General features: G+C 53.0%; 1 protein-coding gene across 7 annotated transcripts in view; it reads left to right on the top strand.

Moving 5' to 3' along the window:
- Window positions 1–25,501, top strand: part of NECTIN1 (nectin cell adhesion molecule 1) — a 92,146-nt gene that overhangs the window by 26,739 nt on the left and 39,906 nt on the right. For all 7 annotated transcript variants that reach the window (XR_007208253.1, XM_048329013.1, XM_048329015.1 and 4 more), the window contains exons 2-5: window positions 14,056–14,406; window positions 15,126–15,428; window positions 15,830–15,947; window positions 17,742–17,893. Coding sequence is in view for 6 of the 7 variants with exons in the window: in XM_048329013.1 (XP_048184970.1) it covers window positions 14,056–14,406; window positions 15,126–15,428; window positions 15,830–15,947; window positions 17,742–17,893 (924 nt within the window). In the remaining variant the exon portion in view is untranslated. The remainder of the gene's footprint in view (window positions 1–14,055; window positions 14,407–15,125; window positions 15,429–15,829; window positions 15,948–17,741; window positions 17,894–25,501) is intronic.

The raw sequence follows: 25,501 nt of genomic DNA on the forward strand, positions 1-25,501 counted from the left end.
TCCTGGTGGGAAGGAGCCCTGGCATAGCCTCAGTGCCTTCACACAAAGCCAGGGTGACCCAAATGGCCGTCCCTGTGCAGGGAAGAGCTGCTCAGCCCTGACTCCCATCGGAGTCCCTTGGGAAAGATCTGTTCCTTCCCTCTGCCCGCATATAAACGCACCCAAACGCCACCTTCCTTCCCGTGGGTTTGCTGTGGGCACCTGAGGAACATGAAGGGGTATGAGGGGACCAGGGGGAACTGCTGGGAGTTGGGAAGGGCTTGGTAGGATGGGGACGGATAGAGACCAGGGATCTGCCTCTCTGCAGTGTTAGGAATGGAAAAGCATCACCTTCAAACCCTGCTGAAGTTCCTTGGACTTTGCAGTGCTGCTGTCCAGGCGGGAGGTTTGCAGTTGTGCTGCTCTGGGATCACAGGCATTGCCCCAACCCGATCGTGGGTGCAGAGAAGTTATCCCTGCTGCCATAAAACTGTAGGGCAGCTCTCACCGAAGAATTTAATCTAACAGAGGATCAGCAGGAGCCTGGTGAGACATCCCAGCCCCGCTGGGACAGCAGGGCTTGCTTTACACATCGGCCATTCCTTGGCTGGTGCTCTGCTTGCAGGTAATTAAAACGGCTTAACCCTGCAGCCCCAACTGCTGCCTGCAGATCATTTGTCTTCATGCCCAAGGGACCCTCCCCTCACTGCCTCCTCCAGAGAAACCCCTCTCTGCAGGGCAGGTTTGGAGGATAAAAAGATTTCATTACACAGGCAGGGAGTGAAGGCAGAAACTCAAATGCCTTTTTCTAAAATCGGGGCAATGGAAAGAAAGAAGGCAAGGGAGAAGAGAAAAAACAAATCCTAGGGATGTGAGAGAACAGGGGGTTTGTAGATCCTATAGTGAGAGAATTCTGTTATGCCAAGTGTATCTGGAGTATTCCCAGAGCAAACAGTGCAATTACTTTGGATTCACACTTTGCCACTGAGTTGTCAGGCCCGAGGTTCCAACTCCCAAAGGGCGCTGTGCAGACTTGCAGATGAGTTGTTGTGCTTTCCCAGGGGATGTGGAAGCTCTGAGAGGAAAGGTCACGCTGACTTTTCTGAGGACAGCTGTAAACTTCCTCTTGGGCTTTGTGTTGCTTCCCTGTCTGAGGCCTTCGCTTGGGGACATCCACAGCAAAGTCTCTCAGTCCTTTTCTCGGTGTTTGTTGAGCCTGGATAGCCGTGGGGATCACACTGGGCTCCCTCTCAGCTCGCCCTGAGAAGAGCCTGTTATTTTCCTTTTCAGGGCTCTTGTTTCTCTCTGATGGGATCTCTCCTGAGGAAGGTGTGTCCCTTCCCGAAATGAAGGCTCTTCCTTTCCCTTTGGGGCACATCCTTCTCATCCTCTGTGCTCTGTTTGCTCCATCGCTGTGTTTCGCCAGAGCAGGGCACAGGGAGTCCTCAGATGCAGAACCCACCCTGACACTCCTGGACTGATCTGCTCCCCACTCTGTGGATCTGCTGAGAGTTCCCTGTGAGTGTCACGGCCCAGGTGTTGTGACAGCATCAGAAACAGGAGGTTCTCAAGCCTGGAAGAAACTTTTGCTTTATTTAACTGCCTCCTCTCAGAGTTTTTACAAACAAGGCAGACACAGCCCCTGAGACCTCCACCCTTCACTGCAGGTGGAGTCTTTGAACTCTCTAAGCCCTGCACTAACAGGGGTTAATGACATTTATCTACATACTTATCTTTCTTCTCCACTGCTACCTGTCACTCTGAAGGTACCTCCAGTAACTGTTTGTGGCACCCAGGTGACATTAACTCTTTTTCCAGGATGGGACAGTTACTGTTCAAACAAGTTCAGAAGCTCCTTTTAATCTCTTTTCCCTGTCTTCTCTTTTCCTTTAATTCATTTTCCATTCATTTAATACCCACGTGGTTATTTCTGGAAGTCTTCTTCCACTACTATTCTGGTCAGTTTTTTTACCAGATTGGAAATGGGACTTTTTGTCCTCTTTTCCCTTGCCACTAGCTATTTATATCCTCCCATGCATCTCCTTAGGTAGCCAAGCACCCAGCTGTGTTCTATCTGTCACTCTGGTCCCTAAGCAACAAGTAAAGGTGGTTCTGAGCAGCTCTTAGCTCAAGCAGAGGTGACAAACAAGTGACACTGTGCAGCCTGTGAGCAACCCAAGCCCAGCTGCCACGTCCAGAGGTGGTGGAGCACCAAGGGGAGCCACAGCCAGGCTGGTCCCACCCTTCTGTGGAGGAGTTCTTGTCTGCCAGGGATTCTTTCTGCCTCCTCACCTGGGTGATGGTCCTGGCATGGAAGGTGAAGGCATGGAATCGCAGCATGGTTTGGCTTGGAAGGGACCTTAAATTCCACACCCTGCCACAGGCAGGGACACCTTCCCCTAAGTCCCACCCAACCTGGCCTTGGACCCTTCCAGGGATGGAGAGTCCACAACCTCTCTGGGCAAAGCCCATCCCATTTCCCCTCCAGGCCTCCCTGCTTGTGCCTCCAGCATTTTGTCTCCAGAGCCATTTCTCCTATCCTGGGCACTCCCCTGGTGGAGGACAGGGCTGCTCCTGTGGGAAATGTGCTATTTGGGAGCATCCCTCCTTGCTCCAGCCCTTGGGGGAGGCAGCAGGCCAGCAGGATGCTGTACTGGGGGAGGTGCTCAGGAGTTTCCAGCTTTTCCAAGATAAAAGTTCTGCTGGGACCCTGGAGGACCCTTTCATTCCTTCATTCTTCCTCCCACCAGGGGAGCTGGCTGACATTTTTGGGGTAAAGTTTTTCTTAAAATATGCACAATGTTCTGCAGGAACTGTGTCCATATTGTCATGTCTGCTAAAAAATGTAAGAGTCTGGTTTGTGTTCTCTCTCTCTCCCTCTTTTTTGCCCCCAAAAAGAAAGGAACAGGAGTTCTCTCAGCCAGCCTCCCCTGGAGTTGTTAGAGAGTGGAAAGGCACAAGCAGCAGACGGAGGAGGAGGAGGTGGGCACGCCAGGCAGGTGCAGGGTGGGAGCAAATCCGTCTGTCAGGAAGGAGGAATAGACAGGGAATCCAGAGGGAGAGGTGCTGGAGCGGGGCTGTGGGTCCCACACAGCTTGGAGGGCTGGCTCAAGCCCCCAGAAAACTCCTAACCCAGGCACTGGGTGGGATGAGACCCAGAGAAGGATGAATCCAGATGGATCAGAGCCCAGAAAATGTGGAAAATGAAGGTGGGGAGAGTCTCAGGGAGGTGATTTGTGTTTGGGGGTGAGAGCTGTTGGAAAGGTCAGCTGTGGGGATGACTAACGCAGGATGGGCTGGCAGAGTGGGGATTTGGGCGTTTCAGAGGGAGTTCTCCTTCTGCTTTGAGGCTGTCAGTTGAAATCTTCCACAGAAAGGAAATTTCAAAAGAAAACTTTGGCCTGGCATCATCCAAAATGTCCCCATTCCATGGCAACCAAAGCATCCCATCCTGGCTGCAGTCCCGGTCGGTGTTTTACCATAAATCCATCTAAAAGAAATGAGACTCCACAAGGAAAAACCATTTCAAACTTATCAAAAGGGTTGTTTTGTTTTTTTTTTTTTTTTTAACAAATCGAGTTTTGCCAAAATCAGCACGTTCCAATGGATGGTTTTGGCTTGGACTAAGTGACACTTTCCATCAGGAAAATATGCTGTGCTGGAAAATTTTCCACCAGCTCCGGTTATTTTTTCATCGCATGCTTTCCATTTTTGTGGCAGCCCCCAGTCTGAGCTGGGGAAAAGCACACAGGAGTCCCCTGAGAGCAGTTGACCTCCTGGTCTTTGGAAGACCAGGGTGACTCACTGGAGCTCTCCCCAGTGGCACAGGAAAATCCATCCAGCATCCACATCCTTCTGCACGTGGCTTGTTGCTCCCTGAGAAGGAAACAGGGAGCCTGGTGCTGATGTAGTTGAACAAAAGTCAATGGAATCACAATGAAAGTCGATAAAATCTGTCAATTAAGGCCAGCTGAGCTGTTTAACCCTCAGGATCCAGGCCTGGTTTCTCCAGCATGAGGCTGGGAGTGGGGTGTTGGCTCTTGGCTTGCTTCATCCTGCTGCCTGTTCATGGATCTCCACGGGGAGCTGATTTTGGTCCTGGCTTGTCTCTCATGAACCAAGTCTTGGGGAGCAGTAGGGGATTCCAGCCTGCCACAGGGATTCAGGCCTGTCAGAGCTGTTGCAATCCCAACCTTCCTGCTCAGGCAGATTTGGGATAAAAGTGAAACACCCTGAGAGAGGCCCCCAAAAGCAGCCCAGTGTCAATGGTTGTGTTTGAAGGAACACCTTTGTCCCCGGGCACTGAGGCACTCAGCACTGGTGTCACTCAGCACTGGTGTCATTCCCTCCTGAGAGACATTTGTCATCGAATTCCCCCGAGTGTTGTAGCACAACCCAGCTCCTCCCTGGGGCTACCTGGAAGCACAAAGCCACCTTGTTGGAGAATGGGATAATCAGACATGGAGAAACCTTTAATTTCTCTTCCTGGAAGTTCACCTGTGTCCCTCATTGAATTACAATCACTAAGGAGACACAGCTTTCCAGTCTGAGTCCCCAGTTAACTTGGCAGGAGTAATGCTCCCACTGAGAGGTGTCCAAAGGGAAATGGGTGTTTGTGAACTCCTCTCTGCAGGACAAATCATCTTTTTTTTCTGCAGAATTCCCTGCTCCTCCTGCCTTGCCGTCTGCTCTGGGCTGAAGCTGTGTGTCTCTCTGAACCCTTGCTGACAGCCCTCACCCTTCTGGGCAAGGAAGAGTGGCTGTGCCTGTGTTGGTCTCCCAGGAGAGCAGAGCCCAGGCACCCCAGAGGATGGGGCAGGGAGTGTGACCCGTGGTGGGAGGTCTCCCTGCTGGGCTCTGACCCTCCCTCCCTGCCTTCCTCCCCCCTTCCCATGCTCAGGCTGCCTTTAATGGGTGGTCTTGTCACTTGTTTACAGTCCTGGCTCTTGCAGGCCCCTCTGAGCTCGGCAATCATTGCCAGACAGCCTGGGTGGAGGCTGGGACCTTAATGGATCTGAGAGCTCATCTCCACCCAGCATGGGGGTCACAGAATGGGTTGAGCTGAAAGGATCTCAAAGCTCATCCCATTTTACCCCCTGCCATGCACGGGGACACCTTCCACTATCCCAGGCTGCTCCAAGCCCTGTCCAACGTCACTTCCAGGGATGGGGCAGCCACAGCTTCTCTGGGCACCCTGTGCCAGTGTTTTACCACCCTCACAGTAGAGAAATTCTTCCTAAAATCTAATCTAACCCCACTCTTTTTCAGTATGTGGAATATTTCAGAAATGTGGGGCTGGCTTTGCTCAGAGGGTGAATGGGACACTCACCCCCAGCCTCAAAGCCTCTCCTAATTTCTGGCATGTTCTTAACATAAAATCTCAGCGATTTGGTTGCAAGCAGTTCGCTCATGGCTGGGAAGAACGTGAGCCACATTTTGGGAACCTTTAGTGGAGCTCTTGACTGGGCAATATTTAGGTTTCCAGGCTCTGGATTAAATGGATTTTCCACTTCATCCCCCTGGGTTTCCTCAGCCATGGAAATAAGGTGACTTTGCCATTTGCATGGGTGGTGGGTGGGGCTGTGGGGCCTCCCCACAGATGCCTCCATCCCTGCTTCCTCAGGTGAGAATTGCCACCATCCCATGCAGATCCCCACCTCTAACCAGTGAGTGAGATTGCCAGTGCATGCCTGGGTGGCCTTGGGCACATCTCTTTGTCATTCAGCACCTCTGATTTCCCCACCCCTGAAAGCAGAGGTAATAAGGCTTTCCTGCCTCTCGGGGTGTTGGAGGATTAATTAGTTGCTGTTTGAAAAGCCTTTTGAAGATGCAAAGCTTTTGCCATAAATATGCAGAGTGATTCCTGCAGATGGGGCCCAGGTAGGACTGGAGCTGTGTCTGCCTCTGTTCTGTGGAGATCATAAACCCGGGAAGAGGTGAAATTTGTAGAAATTCCTTGCACAGGGGCTTGATGATAAGAGAGCTGAGCAGCAGCAGGCTGGAAATCAGGCAGGACACTGAATTTGGGGTTATTTGTACTCACTGTTCTTTCTGGGCTGTTGTTCATGGGCAGGAATCCTTAAACAACCCAGAGAGAGTTGGGAGGTCTGAGCCTTCCCCATTCCTCAGCAGAGATATCTCTAGGGCAAGATAAAAACACATTAAAAGAGAAATCACAGGCAGGGAGCCAGCGAAGGGTGTCTGTCCATTGCATCTGTTGGTGCCATGTTTGCATTTGTCTTGTTTGCAAAGCTTTTTCCTACTTGTCAGCCACCAGAACTTATATCACACTTTCCTGGTTACAAAAAAACTTGCTCGTTTCTATCTTTTGAAACAAGTTACAGAAGAACAGAGTGTGGCATTCCCGCTTGCCAGAGGAGGAAACATTTCTTTTTAACTTCGGGACATAGTGAGATACCAGCAGTATGTTATATCCTGAGAGATAATGGGAGGAAAGCAAAACCACAGGCAGAAAGCTGTGACTGTTAAACGTGCATTTCAGCCGTAGGAAAGCAGGAGTTTTGATCTTCTCCATGACAATTACGGGGCTGGCCAGCACCAGCATGGTTTGGCAGGGATGCATTTTTCACCATGTTTTGGACAGAGGAGCAGCGTTTGGATCTTTGATAATTTCCTGTGATCGGGCATCTAGCCTGATGAAAGAGGCTTGGTTTGAGTGGGGACAGAGGGAACTGGCTGGTGGGGGCAGCCAGAGGAGGCTGCCAGGTATTAACCCAGGCGCTGAAGTCACGCCTGAGTCAGCAGAGTTTCGGCTTTGTCCCGTTCCCATTGTGGAGGCGAGTGAGTCATTCCCTGCTCCAGCCCTGAGAGCTCCCCCATTTCCTGCTCCAGCTCCGAGCCCACAGACCAGCGAGGGAAGGAAGGATCTGATGGTCTCTCATTTTTTCTGTGCTATCAAGTTTATTTTTGTTTTTATTGAAACTCTTCAGTCTCAAGTTCCCTCATTTCGGAAAGGATGCTCTCCATGGGTGACTATCTTGATCCCCTCTTCACAGCTCCTGATTAAATCCCTCCTCCTTAGCACCTGGAGAGCTCTAATAGCGAGGAGATTTAGCACTGGACCAGAACTCTTTGAACAACATCCAAGGCATCAAGGAAGCCCAAGAAAGAGGCAGTGAGAAAAAACACTTGTGTGCATTTGGGGACTCAGCCCATCAAGATAAGGTCTCAGGACAGTCTCAGCTTAATTAGCTTCCCTCTTCTCAAAGCTCCAGCTTCTTTCCCTTCCTCCACACTTGATTTTCCAGCTTTTCTTCCCCACCCAACCACCAAATAAGCATTGGCTCTGCTTGTGGTCCCCTTTCTTTTGCTTACAGGTTAGAATTGGTAAGCAAAAAGACCTTGGTTTTTTCCTTGCTGGCAGGCAACGAGATGATTCCAGAGAGGAGAGTCTTGGATTTTTGGTTCTTTGTATTTGCCTGGCCAGCTGCCTGCTTTTCCTAGTGCAGAATTGTGATCCTGGACATACTTGCTGGTGGAATAGTGGCTGGGGATGGGAAGAGGCGAGTGAGGGGCCTGGGGTGTGGTGCGGATGGTGTAGAGGCACAAGAGGGGTGGGAAGATTGTTAAGGCTACAATGGAAGAAGGGCAAATCAAAGAAAGGCACAAGCATTGACCAGCTGGAGAGGAAGTCCTGGAGACAGGCAGTGGGGGCAGAAGGAGACGTGACGTGGAAATTGCAGGAGAAAAGAGATGGAAGTTGTGAAGCCGGGCACTGGACAGGTGTGAGCAAGAGCCCACAGTGGGAAAAGAGCTGAGGAATGAGCTGGAGTCACGTCCAGCCAAAAGGAGAGGGGAAAATGGGCCAAGTGCCCAGCACCGGGGCACGTCAGGCAGGGCACAGGGCAGCCTGGTGTGTGCTCAGGTGTGTGGGAACTGGCAGCTGGATCCCAGGATTAGCTGACGTGCGGCTGGGGCGGGCCGGGCGCTGCGCGGCGGGGACGGGGAGCTTTGTGCTTTGTTGCTGAGCATGGGCTTTCCAAGCTTTATTGCAGGAAGGCCTTTCCCAGTGCTGTGTCAGCTCTTTCTGCAGGAGCCCTGCTCTGCCAGCCTCCCTGCTTTTGCCATGGGGCATGTTCCCCTCCCCGTGACTTGGGGGGTGAAGCAAAGCAGCTGTGAGAAAGCCAGGGCAGGAACGGCAGGGAGGGAGAGCTGGGAGCAGAGGCAGGCTGCTGTTCCCATCCCACTCCTCTGGTCTGCAGCACTTTTCCTGGCTGGATGCAGCTGGGGATGTTTGCAAAGTTGGAAAACTCGTGGTCTAGTCTGGTGGTCATCTCTGTCTCTTCCATTTGCAGCCCATCCCACCCTGGCCTCTGCTTTTGTTTCCCCTCTTTCTACAAGGAACTCTGGGACCAGCATGGCCTTGCTCTTGCTCAGGGCCCGTGTGTGAATCCCAGCGGTGGCTCAGTGACCAGACTTCCCAAAGGGTAACAGGGAGCAAGTGGAGCATCGATGGATCAGGCCCTGTGGGGAAGAGCTTTCACTCAAGGGGCTCCTGAGGCTGCTTTGTGCTCCATTTATCCAAAGAGGAAATGCTGCACAGGCAGGAGAAGGCTTTATCCCAAGGCAGCCAATGAAGGGCTGGCTGGAGACCTCACTCGATACCAGCCATTGACTGGTCCTGGGGTAAAATCATCTCTGCTCTGCTGCCTGGGCTGGATCTGGGTCTGAACCAGTGACCTCGAGGACAGGCCCCTGTGTTTCCCATTTGCAAGCCAAAGCCAAGCCCAGTCCTTTCTTGTTTGAGAGGGATTTATTTGGCTGAGGGCCAGGCGGGCCATTGTGCAGCGCTGCCATTTCCCGACAGCTCCCATAAATCTCTCCCAGCTCCCGCTGGGAAGGGGGAAGGGATGCCTGGGCGTGTAGTTTCTCTCTTGGGGTGCCCCCACCCCATCCCAGTGTTATCTCAGGCCTTTCATGTGCAGCCATGTCACCTGGAGCTATAATCTTGCCACATCTCTCTCATCTTCCTTCTAAGGCTCCCCCTCCCCTTGTGTTGGAAACTCAAGTTTTACAATCCCTGTGGTGCTCAAGCTCTGCAGGAGTGAATCAGTGATGACAGAGAGACCTCCAGTGAAAGTCTTTTGCCACAGGAAGGGCCTGGAGGTGACTCACTGGGGCCCACTGACTCACTGGAGACCACTCCTCCATTGCAGCAGGCTCCCAGCAGGGTGAGGCAGGCCCTGTGCTCTTGGAAGAGCAGCAGAATCCTGATTTAAATGCCTGGCAATCAATGCAAAGCCTCCCTGGCAGGAGCAGAAGTACTAACCCCAACCTCTTGGCCAAGCGCCACCTCACACCTTTGCTTCTTGCCACCTGAAATTCCCCTGCTGGGATTTAGGATCTTCTTTCCTGTGCTTCCCACCCTGCCTGACACACCTGGGATGTCCCCTTGGGCTGTTGGAGGCCACCTGTGCTCTGCCCCACAGGAGTTGCGTTTCAGACCTTGTTTTCCACTGTAAAGATGAGTTCAGAAACACCAGGAGAGAAATTTTTAGGTGCCACTTTGGAAAGTTTTGGGCTCCTGTTCCATCCCACTTTTCCTTCATGGAAAATGTTCAGGGTCTGTGAGACCCATGGGACCATGGATGGGACATCATTGCCCGTGGCCACGGTGCTGTCACAAAATCAGGTGCTTTTTGTGGGAGTTTTTGCGGGTTCAAGTGTGATGCATTGATCTGTCCTTCTGTAAGATCCTGGCTGCTGTGACTAAGGCTATCAGGAGCAATCCCTGTGACATCTGCATCAGTCATGATATTGCCACACCGAAGGGTGGCTCATCACACTCGTGCCAAGGGCTGTTTCAGTGCCCTTGGGGAGAGATGAGTATCAGGGAACAGGAGGGAGAGAAATCGGTGAGAGGCTCTGCAGAGGCAAGGTTGTGCAAAGCAGAGTGGAGTTCACAGGGCTGTTAACAAAGAGGCATTGAGGGAGGTTGTGACAGAGCTCACCCAGAGCCTGCAGATCATTCCCAGAGCTTTCTATATGGGGGAGCCAGAACCTGATTTGCAAGTGTGGGAGCCTCGCTGGAACAGCACCTCCTGGGCTTTTAGGAGAAAGGGTTTTCAGGTCCAAGAGCCACCAGCTGCCACTTCTGCTCCGTCCCCCATGCCCCTGACACCCAGGGAGTGCAGACCTTCCTCCCCAGCCCCTGTGCCTCAGGGCACCCCGAGCTCTGCACAGTGCCCCCGAGGCCTCGCGGGATATCTGGAGTTGGGATCGTGGGGAAAGGCATCAACACAAACCACTTCAGAGGCCAAGGTGGAGGAGTAGGATCTCCAAGGCCTCCACTAATGAGGCCTTGGCACCAACATGTCTTTGGCACACGGCTGGGCCCTTTTGGTCCCTCACAAAAAATAACACCACAAAACTAATGAATAAAATGCAAGTGGGCAAGCTGCAACCTATCCAGCTAATCCTTGCTCGGGTGCTGGCTGCCCGTGGGGGGTGTCAGCATGGATTGGTGGGCACTGGGAGATCTGGCACAGGGTGTGAAAACAGCAGGATTCGTCCCAAGCCTTTTCCCTGCCCTACCAACCACACAGATCGTTCAGCAAAGCAGAAACACGGCGGATCCCAGCACTTCACACACACACACATCCAGTTGAATATGTTCAAACCTCTCCAGAGGCTGATTAGTGATTTTATTTTCTCCTCCTCTGCCGGCCGTGCATGCTCATTGCCATCAATTATCTATGCATTTGCCCTGATGAATTATTGAGTGTGTAACGGGGCGAGGGAAGGCCCGCCAGCCCAGCTCAGTCACCTTGCAAACAAGTGCTCCCCAGAGCGTGGCAGCAGCCAAGTTTGCCCTCTGGCTTCTGATTTAGGATGGGAGGCTGATCCAGCAACTTCCCCAAACCCCTTTCCTCCATCTGTCTCCCTTCCTCATCACTGCATTGAGTGTGGGTGCTCCTGGAGCAGAACGGGTGCGTTACTCTCCTGATTTAAGGCTTGGATGAGTGGAACAGAAAGAGTTTTTCCTGTCTTGCAAAAGAGTTGTTCAGTCACCTGGAAAGGAAACGCGATTTCCACGCAGTGTTTGGGGTTTTTCAGGGTATTTTTTTGTTTGTTTTGTTTTGTTATTTCTTCTGCCCCGTGCTTTTTTTTTTTTTTCTTTCCCCCTTTTTCCCCAGAGCCTTGAGAAGGTTTGGAATGTGTTTTTGTTAAAGCTGCTGCATGTAAGGGCCTGAATCCCAGCTTTGGCAGCATTTGGTTGTTGGCAAGCAGTCCTCACTCAACTGGCACCAGCTTTTTCCCTGGCCAAAAGTCTGGCTTGTTACACCTGGGCACAGGAGGGTTCTGCAGGACCATTCTGGGTTCAGGATCAGGCTTATCAGCTCCAAAATCCACTTTTTCTCCAGTTTATATCCAAGTCCAGTCTGCATTGATGCGTGGATCCCATGGCAGGGGGAGGGTAGGACTGGGAATTGTTGCTGCTGCTCAAGGTTAAGATAAATAACTTGATTTTTAAAAAGATCTGTTCATTAATTTGCAGGGCAATCACAGTGTAAAGGAAGGGCACAGTAATGATGGATGGAGTGAGGGGTCGGATTGACCTCCCCTGGGCTATCCATCACATTCCCTGCTGGAATGGCTGTAGGCTGATTATCTTCCTTTGAGGGGCACATCTTGGTTGCCCATCAGTGGAGGCCTTCGGCCTGGCAGTGCTCATCCAGATGCCCCCCGAGGGACTGCCAGCCCTGCAGGGGTGACCCTGAGGAGAAGCTGGTGGCTTCCACCCCCTCCTCTCTGCAGTTTGGCCCCTCTTCTGCTCCCCTGGCACCACGAGGAGATGCTGGGCCGTGACTTCCTGCGGTGGCGGACGGGGCCTCTTTGTTGGGGTGTGGAAATGCCGGTTCAAAGGGCCCCGCTGGGCCCGTGGGGGGTCAGGCAGCTTGTGGGGAGCAGAGCCAGCTCTGCCAGCGCCCCAGCCCCGGGAGGCCCCGCTGGGGGCACGAGCCCACGGTGGAAGAGGCGCTGATGACTCCGCGCTCCCCCGGCCCTGGAGAAGGAGGGCGTGCTGAGCACACCCACAGCCGGGCTGGGCCGTTCCCGAGGCCCTGGCTACGTGATGGAAGTGCTCTCCAGCAAGCCCCCACACGCTCTGGGAGGCTCTGGAGCCTTCTGAGCCAGACTGCTTGGCAAAGCCGTTCCTCACCTTGGGTGTGGGCAATGCTCGCTCCCCTCCGGGGTGGAAGGAGCAGCATATGCTGCAAAGCATGGTGGAGACATCTCCCCCCTCCCTATCCACCCGTTCTGCCCTCAGATCCCAGCATGGCCTCATCTAAACCCAGCCTGTGCCCTTGTTTCATCAGGGAGGATGTTGTGGGCACTGGTGGCAGAAAAGTCCTTCATTATGTCCTGCTGTTGGGACGTTCTTCTCCAGAGGGGAAACACCATCCAGATGTGACTTTCTCAGAGCGGGAACATCCCTACCCTCTGCTTTGTGGAGGGAAAACCATGGGGAAAATGGCCCTGGCTGTGCTGGGAGGGGAAAGGTGCACCCTGCCAGCCCCAGAGGACGTGGTGGCTTCATGTGTGCAGGCTCATGAGGGCACCAGCGCTTTGCTGTGGCTGTAAGAAGCTCTGGAGAACATTCCTGAGCACCCAGCTGCAGTGCTGGGGTGTGGGGCTTGGCTCGGGGAACAGGGGGCAAGTTCACACAAAGCTCTGGAGGCCAAGTTTCGGTCGGAACTGCTGATGGCTGTGGTCAGCTGGTGGCGTCTCGTGGCCGGCCTGGGTTGTTGGGGCTTGTCCTCAGGGTCACAGGAAGGAGAAGGGAGACAGAAGAGGCGTGGATGAGATGTGGGGATTAGGATAAGGCTGGGAACAGCAGGCAGGGAGTGAGGGGGCAACATGGAGTATGTGCGGGTAGGTGGAGAAGAGTTTTGTCTGCCTGCACTTGTGTGTGTGTGAAACTGCAGGAAGGAGACTCTTGGAGAAATCCCAGGGCACATCTGCCAGGGGGAGCAGCACTGAGGAGTTCATTTTGGCCTTGGACAGGGAGCCATTCATCCCTGGAAGAACAGAGTAGGGTGACATTTCTTTTAGGAGGTGCTGTCTAGTTTCTCTTGCTATGCATTTTTCTTTCCCCAGCCCCTCTCTCTCCCATTACTCTTTCATGTTCCTCACTCTCTGTGCATGTTTCTTTTTTTTATTATCCCTTTCTTTCCTTTCCTCCCAGGCTCCCAGAATCCATCCAATTGCAGATTCTCCCAGAAGCAGGGAGCAAAACCCGCTTTTCTTGTTCTCACCACCTTGCCTCTCTATTGTATTTATCATACAAATACTGGCTGCATAATTACCAGAGCATTATCTCTAAATACGCAGATTAGGAAAAGACACAGTGGCAGCAAAGATGAATTTCAGGGTCAGACTGGTGGGAGATGTTTTTCTCCATCTGTCAGGGGAGGAATCAACTGAGATACAACAGCTGTCATGAACTGCAGCTCCCACTTTTCACGAGCACCTTCCACAGAATCAAGGTGGAAGGTTCCTAAATTCAGCCACTTCTGGGGTTATAAGAAGGCCACAGAAACGATCTGGGAGATACAGGGAGATCGTGCAAGGTGTAGAGGCAGTGCCTTAAAGCCGATCTTGGATGGGAATTATTGCTGCTCTGAAATGAGGGCTGAGCCTTTGCAGCTCCTTTAATTACTGCTGCAGCTCCAGTGGGATTAAATGGAAGTCTGAGTGTATGTTAGCATGTGCTGGGATGTGCGGTGCTGATAAACATCAGGGCTTTCGCATGCCTGCAGACACACATGCCCTGCCTATTTACCATGATTCAGTGTCACCTGGAGCTGGAGACAAAAGGGAGGGAGGTGTTATTGATCCAGCCTTGTGCCTTTGGGTGGTGATGAGCCCTAGGCTGGACTGCTCGTAGCGGGAAGAAGGTGTTTATGACCGGGTGGATGCAGAAGGTGCCTGTAGCCACAAACCGCTCTTGTATCAGCCATGCCAAGAAGAAGCAAGTGGAATAAATAGAGGGATTGATGAGCCTGATGCTCCTGGGGAGCACACGAATGTTCACGTGTCCCCGTTTCGTTGCAGGGCTGCAAGCTCAGACTGTCTTGGTCAATGACACCGTCTCGGGGTTCATCGGCACGGACGTGGTGCTGCACTGCAGCTTCACCAACCCACTGCCCATCGTGAAGATCACGCAGGTGACGTGGCAGAAGGCCACCAACGGCACCAAGCAGAATGTGGCCATCTACAACCCCGCCATGGGCGTGTCCATCCTGTCCCCCTACAAGGAGCGGGTGACTTTCCGGAACCCTTCCTTCAAGGATGGCACCATCCAGCTGTCCCGGCTGGAGCTGGAGGATGAGGGGGTTTACATCTGTGAGTTTGCCACTTTCCCAACCGGCAACCGGGAAGGGCAGCTGAACCTCACCGTGCTGGGTAAGGCTCTGTAGGGTGAACCTCTGGTCCAACAGATCTGAGATTCACATCCTGGGAGCTCAGGGCAAAGGTGAATTTTGGGTGTACATTGTACCTGTGGTGGATTTTTAAATTGACTGGGAAGAGGTGAAGAGCAGGGAACCCAGGGCAGGTGATTCTGAGACAGCTGAGCTGTCACACCTCTCCTTCTTTCCAGCTCTCAGTTCCCCTTTTCCCTCCACCTACACTCCTAATGCAGGTGCAGGAGCAGTGACCAGTTCCCTGTGGGAGTGGTGAATTTTAAAGAGCTGGGGGCTGTCAAGAGGAAAAAGACAGCAGAGGTTGTCCCTGGTGCTCAGGGTTGTGAGTGAACAGACCCCACCCAAGGTCTACATGAGTCATTTTCTCTCCAGTTTCAGTTCCTTTCTAACACAGGGATGAAAACCTCTGGGAGGAAGGGGTTGACTTTCCATGTATCTGTGCATTTAGGGCACCTCCACCATTGTTTCCCCATAAATGATGCAGGTAGATGGTGCAAGGTGCATAGGCACTGCCATAAAGCACTTATTGCATGGGAATTATTGCTGGCAATTAGCACAGCTCTGGACTCACCACGAGCTCTGTCACAGCCTCAGTGGTGTTAGGTGGTTCTTGGGAGGTAGCGAACAGAGCAGCGCTGCTTTTCTAACCATCCCTTTGCACCCTTTTCTCCTCCTCCTCCTCCCTGCACTCCCCTGCAGCCAAGCCCACGAATTGGATGGAGGGCACCAAGAGGCCGCTTATTGCCAAGTCTGGCAGGACAGAAAAGATCCTGGTAGCCACCTGCACCTCCTCCAACGGGAAACCCCCCAGCACCGTCACCTGGGACACGAAGCTGAAAGGGGAAGCGGAGTTCCAGGAGATCCGGAACAGCAACGGCACCATCACGGTGATCAGCCGGTACCGGCTGGTGCCGAGCCGCGAGGCGCACCGGCAGCAGCTCATGTGCGTGGTCAACTACCAGCTGGAGAGGTTCACCGACAGCATCACCCTCAACGTGCAGTGTAAGGGGGCCTGGGCACGGCTGGGAGGGCTCCCTGCTCGGGGCAGGGTGGGGGATGCGCTCTGGGAGAAGAGGGGTTTGTGAGGGGAAGTGTCGGGCTGCTGAGGGGCTGCTGTCTTGTTTTTGAGAGTGGAAACTGAGGGGATCCTCTGGAATAATCGTGGGTTTTCTCTTTTTCTTACCTTCTCTGCCTCTGCCACATCCCTTTTTGCCCCCTTCTCTCTCATTGCCCTCCCTCACATTCCTTGTCCTGTCATCTTTCCCTCCTTGCAATTGCTTTCCTTTTTTCACCCCTGCCCCCTCATCTCTTCCCACTTAATTTTCTCCCCTTTCCTTTCCCACACCCCTTTCCCCTCCTTTTCCCCTCCTGCTCTCTTCCCTTCCCCCCCCCCACCCCTGCAGATGAGCCAGAAGTCACCATCGAGGGCTTCGATGGCAACTGGTTCCTGAACCGCAAGGATGTGAAGCTGATCTGCAAATCTGATGCCAACCCCCCAGCTCACACCTATGAGTGGAAGCTGTAAGTGTCCCCAGAGCCCCGCTGCCAGCAGCACATGTCACCTCCCAACAGGGACAAGAAGGCTCGGCAGACACCTCGCTCACCCTCTGGTCACTTAGGGCCCAGTCCCATTAGTGTCAGCAGTGTCACTCCAAGGCACAGCCTGTGCCTGTGCTGAAGGTGGCTGCCAGCACAGTGCAGCCTCAATATCCAGGGAAAACTTCCCATTCTCACCTCACTGGGATAATACTCTGCCTTGGTGATGTGAGGCAGCTGAGATGTGACAAGGTGATTAATGTGCCCAGCACCACCAGGTGCCTCAGGAGCAGAGCTGGAAAAGAACCCAGGATTTCCCTGCTTTGAAGGGGCACAAATAGCACAAAATTTGTCTGTGTGTGAACAACTTTTCCCTGGAAATCAGCTCCAGCAGCCCCCCATGTGACTGACATTAAACAGCAACAATTCCTTGTCCTCCAGGTTTCCAGCTTTTGGCTGAACACACTAAAGGGACTTGAAAAGTGAGTGAGGGGTGTCTGGGGAGCCAGGTGGGGAATTGATGCAACCTGATGTGGTTCTCTCTGCTGCTCTTTCTTCTCTGTAAGCACTCGTGTAGCTTTAAAAGAGGAAGATCAAATGGATCCTTTCTTCTTTTCAGCCGGCATTTGTCATCAGGAGAGAGGCTCTCAACATGGCTTTGCAAGGAGTACATTCTCTCTCATTCCACTTCCCAGATCAAAATGTTCACAGTGAAAGTCTGAAGAGGATTGTTTTTCTTGCCTTTTTTCCTAGTTCTCCATCCCCAGCTCTCTCCATATGTTGGTTCTGCCAGTCTGACTCAAACTCTGAGGGGCTCTCTGGGCTCCTCACATTTCCAGGAAAGCAAAGATTCACCCAATGCAGAAGAGAGGCCACTTGAGGCTATTTCTGTACCTCCTCCCCTTCCTGGGGGCTGCTGATGTTTTGCTCCTGCCTGGAATGTAAAACCCAGCTGTGCTTTTCCTCTCCTCCCATTTGGATGGAGATGAGCAGCAGTTGGGGGAGCTGTCAGAGGAGGCAGCAGCCTCCTGGAGCATCCCACACCACCCTTTTGAGATGTGCCCTAGTCTCTGTAGGTTCAGGGCTCTGTAGGACCAGGTTAAGGTGTTTTTCCATCAGCTCTGGGATCATTGGCTTGATGCAGCTGGAAAAGCTGTGTTTTCTGTACATATGTGTGTATGTAGACATGCAAAATACGTGCATTTAGGCACTTCTTTACAGTCCTAATTATACCCCCGTTATTCCCTTTTGTTTCTTACAAATTGCTGACAATATGTGCACATTTGGGTTGGGAGGAGGGGAAGGAATTACTTGAGTAATTTTTAATTGCCTAAGAGAAGTAATTACTTTGCTTTGCTTCAGTAATTAAGAATAACCAGGCCATGTGTGTCTTTTCCTAACACACAGGGGCTTTTTTTTTTTATTTTTTCATCTGCCTTTGTTCATTTATTTTCTGTATCTCCGGGTTCAGGTTTGCATTATTCCAGTTTCGCACTTACCTGACTGTTCTGACATGGGCAGGGCTCTAAATCAACACTGCTCTCCACGAGTTCGAGTTGGAATTAACACTGGCTGGTCAGGAGAGTTAAATGGGCAGGAAATTGGGGTAAAACAGGGTCAAGTTGTGTCCCTTTCCTGCTTGCATTAATGGAAATTTTCCAGCTTCTGGACCTTGCCCAAGGGCAAGCACAGACCCAGCACGCTGGTGTCACCTCTGCAACACTTGTTGACCTGCTGGGTGTCACCTCTGGGGTCAACCATGGTCTTTGTCCCCCCCAGGCCAAACGGGACCCTGCCAGGGAGTGTGGAAATCCAGAACAACACCATCTACTTCAAAGGGCCCGTGTCCTACAGCGTGGCTGGCACCTACGTCTGCGAGGCCACCAACGCCATCGGGACACGCTCGGGCTTGGTGGAAGTCAATGTCACAGGTAGGACAGCCCCTGGCTGCTCTGGAACGTGGAAAAGGAGGTGGGGAGGGAGAGGAGGGTGTGAGCAGTTTACAGCTACCACTCAATTCCATCTCCTCAATCACCAGTGTCTCCTCTCAGGGGTGGGAATCTCGTGGTGCAAAGGGGGCAGTGGAGTTCTTGGCTTTGTACTGGTGTTGCACTGGTTTGCCCTGGGTTCTTTTTCTCCTTTCCTCTTGTGGTCTTTTCCTTTCTTACACCAATTCTATTTGTTCCCCCCTCGTCTTCTGCTTTGGATTCAGAGAGATCGTTGCTGTATTAACAGCAAAGACATGGCAGGGAGATATTGATTGATCAGGGTGAGGGGTGGGATGAGGATGTGGACTGCCAGAAAGGCAGGAGATGGATGAGTCCCTTGCTCAGGATGGTGTTTGGTGTTTCTGGTGCTGGGCATTCTCATGATTCTTCACCTGAGCTCCTTCCAGTGTTGGTCTGTGGACTCGCTCACCTGCCTGCCACGGATTCCTGTGAGCATTTGAGGAGCTTTGTCTGGGCTCCAGGAAGGAATAACATCCCGGGATGCAGGCAGTGGGAAGGGGTGCTGTGATGTCTGATGGCCTGCAAAGCAGTGTGGCCACAGGAGAGAGGGAAAGACGTGTGGGTAAGCTGAGGTAGTGCCAGGGAGAGAAAGTCATGTCAAGAAATAGCTTAAAGAGGAGAAATAACAAATGGCAATAGCCTGATTTCTGAAAGTCAGAGTGACATTGTGAGGCATCACCAAGAAGGAAAAGTGGCTGTGGGTGCTTTGAGAGGAGGAAAGGGACATTTATCCCATTTCTTTGGGGTAAAAGGAGCAGTCTGGGTTATCTGGCAGTGACTTGTGGGTCTCGGGAGGGCTGGAAGTGCCTCTTGGAGCAGTGAGGTGGAGCACTGCCACACTGCAGCGAGCTCTGGGCTGCAAACACCCCGGACAGGATGGGCAGTGAGGCGAATGAGGTGCACTGGGGGCTTCCAAGGCGTGGGGGATACAGAACAGGCTCCCAGGGCTGTTACCTCTCCCTGCTGTCCAGCCCAAGGCGATCAGAGCCTCTCCTGCCACCCTGCTCCATGGGGAGTTGTCTGATCTGAGAGTGATGAAACTCCAGCCCCCTGCACCAGCTTTCTCTGGTGGTAAATGCTGAGCAAGCGTAGAGCCGAGTCTGGGGCAGCTAAATTAGCAATAACTCTGTGTTTGGCACCCTCAGCACCTCAGCTCCCCTCTCTGTACCGTGGGTAAACCAGGCCAATCTTCCTCTATCCAAGTGCTTGGAGGTCAATGGATGGGATGTGCTAATTAGATGCTAATTACCCGGTATTTATTTATGATCATTATCACTGTAGCAGGCCTTTAATTCACACCTCCTGTCCTGGATCCCTGCCTGCTGAGTTGTTCCTGGTACAGGCTTTTCTCTGGGGGCTGTTTCTTTTGCCAGCCAAAGGCACTGGAAGAACAAAGCTCTTTGTGCCCAGCCCTGCCCAACCACCCAAAATCAGGGCAAGGTCATGGCCAAAATCAGCTGCTGGCCATTCCAGGGGAGTTGCCACCTCAGTGTCCCTGGGGCAGTGCCCGGTACAAACTGAGCTGACTCCCTTTAGCAGTAGAAATCCGTCCCATGCAGTGTCCAGGATGCTGGGGCGTGTTGGAAGCAGTGAGCAGAGCTTAAAAACCTCTAAGCTCAGCCCCCAGTTGCAGAGAAGGAGGTGGAATAAGGATTGAAGGGGACTTTGGGAGTAACAGGCTTTCACTTCCCATTCCTGCATAGCCTCTGTGTCCCTTCCTTGCTGTCATTCTGCCTGTCCAACCACCCCATATCATTTGTGGTGTCAGGACACCAGGCACAGCCCTCTCTTCACATTTCCTGCCCGTTTTTGGTGTGTCTCAGCAGCACAGTGGCACTGCAGGTGGCTGCACCAGCTCACCTGCACAGGCACAGGCTCCTCTAGGGACGAGGGGCTGGGGGTTCTCCCTCTGGGATTTGGAATTGTCTCTTTTCCTGGTGGTCTTTCAGAGGATGGGTAGAGCATGGTTCTCACGCTCCATCAGGGCAGGGCTGGCCAAGGAGGTGGGGGCTGGCAGGAGTTCTGGGGTTGGGCTGGGTTGATGTCTGCCTGCCTGTAATCTCAGCTGATTCCCAAAGGTCCCGGTTGTGGGGCTGAGGTTAAATAAGGGGGAATTGAAGGGCACACCCACAGCTGCCCTGCTAGGAGGGATTAACAGCCAACCCCACAGGCCAGGCCTGCACCACATAAAAAAGAAGAAATCCTTTAATAATTCATGGCATCTGAATATGTTTATCCAGCTCTCCCTAAGGAGCGATTAGGCCGGTGCTGGGGAGGGCTCAGCCCTCCTTGCTCAGCTATTACAGGTACATTTGTTTGGGTCTTGCAGGCAATTTAGGGATTGTCAGTGGACCACGAAACCTCTTTCAAGAGCTGCATGCAATAAATGGAGTTCAATCTAGTGAGCAGCCAGCCTTGGGAGGAAAAAAAACAACACGGAAGGCTGATGCAGAGAAAACCCTGCAGCAGCTTTTCCCCTTTCTGTCTCCCTGTTCTCCCTCTTTTTGCCACCCAAAATCTTCCCTCCAGCCCCCAGAGAGGAAGAGAGCAGGGCTGGTTCAGCCCCCTGATGGGGAGGGCAATTTGTTCAGAGGGAGAAGGCTGAATGCTTCTATGAGAGTTATGGCGCATTAAAGAGATTGATAAGTGGAAATTTAATATTTTATTCCAGCAATCTGTTCCCATAATAGCTTCTCCTGCCTTGCAGGACCTTTGTCAGTCGCAGGCAAGCCATGTAGTGTGACATGTAACTATTTATTACAGGCGGGTGCGTGACAGAATAAAAGGCTGTGCTTATGGACTGCACATGTGGGGTGGTCCTGCACAGAGAGCTGCCCATGGACATTCACATGTGTGATCCCATTTGTGTCCTGGCCATGGACATTCACATGTGTGATCCCATTTGTGTCTTGGCCATGGACATTCACATGTGTGATCCCATTTGTGTCCTGGCCATGGACATTCACATGTGTGATCCCATTTGTGTCTTGGCCATGGACATTCACATGTGTGATCCCATTTGTGTCCTGGCCATGGACATTCACATGTGTGATCCCATTTGTGTCTTGGCCATGGACATTCACATGTGTGATCCCATTTGTATCCTGGCCATGGACATTCACATGTGTGATCCCATTTGTGTCTTGGCCATGGACATTCACATGTGTGATCCCATTTGTGTCCTGGCCATGGACATTCACATGTGTGATCCCATTTGTATCCTGCCCATGGACATTCATATGGCTGATCCCATTTGTGTCCTGCCCATGGACATTGATAGGTGTGATCCCATTTGTGTCCTGCCCATGGATATTCACATGGCTGATCCCATTTGTATCCTGCCCATGGACATTGATATGTGTGATTCCATTTGTATCCTGCCCATGGACATTCACACGTGTGATCCCATTTGTATCCTGCCCATGGACATTCACACGTGTGATCCCATTTGTATCCTGCCCGTGGATATTCACATGGCTGATCCCATTTGTATCCTGCCCATGGACATTCACATGGCATATCCCATTTGTATCCCAGCCATGGACATTCACATGTGTGATCCCATTTGTATCCTGGCCATGAATATTCACATGGCTGATCCCATTTGTATCCTACCCATGGACATTCACATGTGTGATCCCATTTGTATCCCGGCCATGGGCATTCATATGGCTGATCCCATTTGTATCCTGCTCATGGACATTCACACGTGTGATCCTATTTAAATCCTGCCCATGAACATTGATAGGTGTGATCCCATTTGTGTCCTGCCCATGGACATTCACACGTGTGATCCTATTTAAATCCTGCCCATGGACATTCACATGTGTGTGATCCCAATGGATATTCACACCTGTGACTCCCAGTTTTCATCCTGGCCGTGGAAATGGTTTTCCCAAACCTGCATGCACAGGGATGCCCTGCATGCCCAGCCACGTGTCCATGCAGCAATAAAGCATTTGCATGTGGGAATGTGCATGGATTGAGGAACATGTGCTTTTCTGGGTGCAGCAGAGCATGGCCGTGCCCTGGCCCTGTGTAGGAGACATTCCCCCACTTGTGCACTGGCTCCAGCCAGAAGAAGCACAAGGAGAAAGGGGAAAAAAATGGAAAATGGACCTTTGAAGGAGACTGACAGAGCTGGGGGAGCAGGGAGAGCCTGTGCCTGCAGCTCTGCAGCCCTGGCCTTGGATGTGCTACAGGCTGGGGGGGAGGAGAAGCTGGCAGGGGTTGCTGACCCCCCCGCTTGCTTGGCTTCCAGCAGGGAGTTATTTACACACCAGCAGCGCTCTCGTCCCAGCAAGGTCACTGCAAACAGCCCGTGGGGCTCTCTGGAGCCGCTGCCACGCAGCACCGGGCTCGGGAAAGCTCTTTCCGGGAAGTCTTAAATCCCAAGCCCTGCAGCAAGTGCTCCCAAAGCTGGGCAGATCGAGGTGGGAGGATGTAGACCCAGGGGGGCCAAAGAGGAGCAAGCTCAGAGGGGGGGTCTGGCTGCTGCTGGTCTTCCAGAGTGGCTGTGCATCCTGTCTGGTGGCATCTGTGCCAGCGGCCCCCGCGGGTGCAGGGCTTGATTGACAGGGGATAGGTGACCTGAGAGAGAGATTAAAACCTAAGACACGTTTGGCATCTGGCCTGGAAGCCGTCACACTCTGAAACGCCAGCGGCAGCTGCTGAACTTCTGGATTAGCTGCCAGTGGTTTTTCCATCCCCGGCTGCACTTCAGGAAGCCCTGGGAGGGAGAGGAAAGCAGGATCCCTTGGAAAGCTGGAGATGGATGTGCAGAGGTGCAAGGGGGAGGGAGGAGGTCAGCAGTGCTCTGGGATTCTCAAATTGCAGCTTTGTTCCGAGGTTTCTCCTTATCTCCCCTCGTGTACACAACTTTACACGGGGGCAAAGTCCTGGGACAATTTGGCGTGGGCTGTTCCGGCAGGGAAAGTTTGCCATCAGCAATCTGGCTCCTAAACAAACCCCACAGGGTCACTGCTGTGTTTGCTGAGGCCATCTGGGAACTGGGAAGCCCCATGAATACGTTGGAATTCAGGTTCCTGTTCCTCCCTGGAGCTGCTGCTCACATTGCAGTGGGTGTTTGGTTTTCCAAGGTAGAAGGAAATCCAGAGCCTTCCTGGAAGAGGCTGGGCTGCCACATGTCCAACAGGTAATTCCTGATGGGGTTTGACATTTTCCTCAGTGCCCATGGCTACAGGGAGAATTTGGGCTGGTGCTGGGTTTTCCTTGGTCCTTAGGACTGAGGGGAAAAGGATGGTAATGGGCCTTAAAGGAAAAACATGTCCACAGGAAGTCTTTTAAAATATCCCAGCAGATGAGCAGAAGGGCTTTTGGAAGCTGGTTTCCTGTGGATCTGCATATCACAGAGGAATTACTGGGTGTCTAAAAATACTCTTTTTCTGATCAGGGCCCTTCCTGCCCCTGGGAGCAGCCTCCTGTCCCTCAGGGTTCTCTGATGTCTAATGAGGTTTAGCTCCCACCTCTACCAAGGATCCCACTCCAGCCTTCTCCAGGAGCTTCCTGATAGGGATAATTTCAGCTTGTTCTGTCAGGTAGCACTAAAATGGGCCAGCAGGTTCAAAAAGCAGCAGATCAAGGATTGATGGGCAGCTGGGATGATTTGCATGTGCCTCATTTTTACTGGAAAACAGCCATTAAGAGAAAGATGGGATTTTTTTAAAACCTGTACTTTTAAAGCCACTCCTGTGATGGGGAAGGTTTGGGGATGTTTGTTGAGCCCTGGGGTGCTGCAGGGAGATGTCAGGAGATGCCCAGAGCCTTGCAAAGGGATCAAAGAGAACCTGTGGGCTGGGCCAGGTGCCAGGCCGAGCCCGTGGTAACCTCCTGTCTCCCTGCTCTCCCAGCTGCCGTCCCCGAGGTCCAGCTGCTGGCACGGGGACAGGAAGCTGGGCTGAATGCAACAGCTGGCAGAGGCGGGCACGGGCAGATAGTGTTGCTGCTTTAATTCCTATTCATACAGCACTCCCTCTTTTTATAAGGGCTGGGGGGTGGCAGGCAGGGGGAGGCTTTTCATGCTGGCATTAAAGCCTGGCTTGTTCCCCCTCCCTCGGCTCCTCTGTCTCCTGTTTCTCCAGGCCGCTTTTCACAGCGGCTTTAATTCTCTCCAGACTCTTCCTAATGGATTTTTCACGTGGGGCCCCTGAGCACGCTCAGGCATCGCACCGGTTCCCAGAAATTTCACGCCCCCCTTGGACACAAAAAAAAGGGGATCCTTTTCCCACACTTCCCCCTCTCTCTCCCTGGGGCTGCTCTGTTTGCACCCCGCACGTGAAACAGGGTGGGCAGAGGGGTGGATCCCAATTTGTGGGGCTGGCAGATGTCCTGGTGGTTAATGGACCTGGATGTGGGGACAGGTGACACGCTGGTCCCCGCTCACCACCTGCCAGTGCCGAGGCACCTTGGCACAAGGCCGGGAACACCACTCACACCCCGGCGCATCCCGAGGGTCGCAGCAGTGCCCACCCTGCTCCGGAGCCAGCGCCGGTCTGTGCCGCCATCCAGTGGCAGTGCCGGGCTCTGGAGTGGCCGGACCCTCTCCTCTCCGGACACTGACCACCCCCCCGGGGGGGTCACCCACCTTCCCCAGAGCCCCCCCTGTCCCGGCTCTGGAGGGAGGATGAGGAGGGAGGAAGCTCTGTGGGTGAGGAGGGGGTGATTTGGGGCTGCTGGCAGGCGATCTTCCCCGTCTTTCTTCTGCCTCCCTTCCCACAGTCTGGGTTTGTTTTCTCTGGCATGGGAACAGGGCCACGGCGAGGAGGATGGGGATGGGATGCGGGGAGAAAACAGTTCCTTGCCTGAGCGACGTGTGAAATGCACCAGGGACGGATGGATGGATGGATGGATGGATGGATGGATGGATGGATGGATGGATGTGCTCCTGCTCGTGTCCGCGGCGTTGGCAGTGCCAGGGGGTGGCACGGGGGTGGCGAGTGCTACCGCAAGGGTGGGCAGCACAAAGAGCAGGGAAAAAATAAATTATCTCCTGAGAAAGGTAGGAAAACATCCCCCTTTCACTTCAGGCGTCCAACCTGGACTGTTAATGAGGCTTTTAGCAGGAAAGTGGGCCAAGCTCCTTCAGAAATCAGGCACAGCCCTCCCCTGTCAGATGTGCTCTCCAGAGCTGGGAGGCAGAGGGACCGGTGTGGTTTGAGGGATCTGCACACCCCGTCTGGCTCTTTGCAGGGTGGGTTTGGGGACCTGTGGGGCCAAGTGCAGAGTCAGCCCTGCTGTAGGGAGCAGCAGGGTGTGAGGAGGCTTCAGAGCTCTGGGAGAATGAAAAACTGAGCCCCTGGGGCCTGAGCCAGCTTGCTGGGCTTCCCCTGCTCCCTCTCAGCCTCCAGGTGCTCCCCTGCTTTGGGAACTGGGCACCACAGAGGCTGCAACAGCGAGGAGCAGCCCCGGGGAGGTGGCTTAGGCAGGGGTAGAGGGAACAATGTGGATGTTGTGTGGCTGAAGCTGAGCTCTCAGCAGGCAGGACTACGAGGGGATGGACGTGACTGTCCC

This window comes from Corvus hawaiiensis, chromosome 25 (assembly GCF_020740725.1).
Source record: "Corvus hawaiiensis isolate bCorHaw1 chromosome 25, bCorHaw1.pri.cur, whole genome shotgun sequence".
In the NCBI taxonomy this organism is placed as follows: Eukaryota; Metazoa; Chordata; class Aves; order Passeriformes; family Corvidae; genus Corvus; species Corvus hawaiiensis.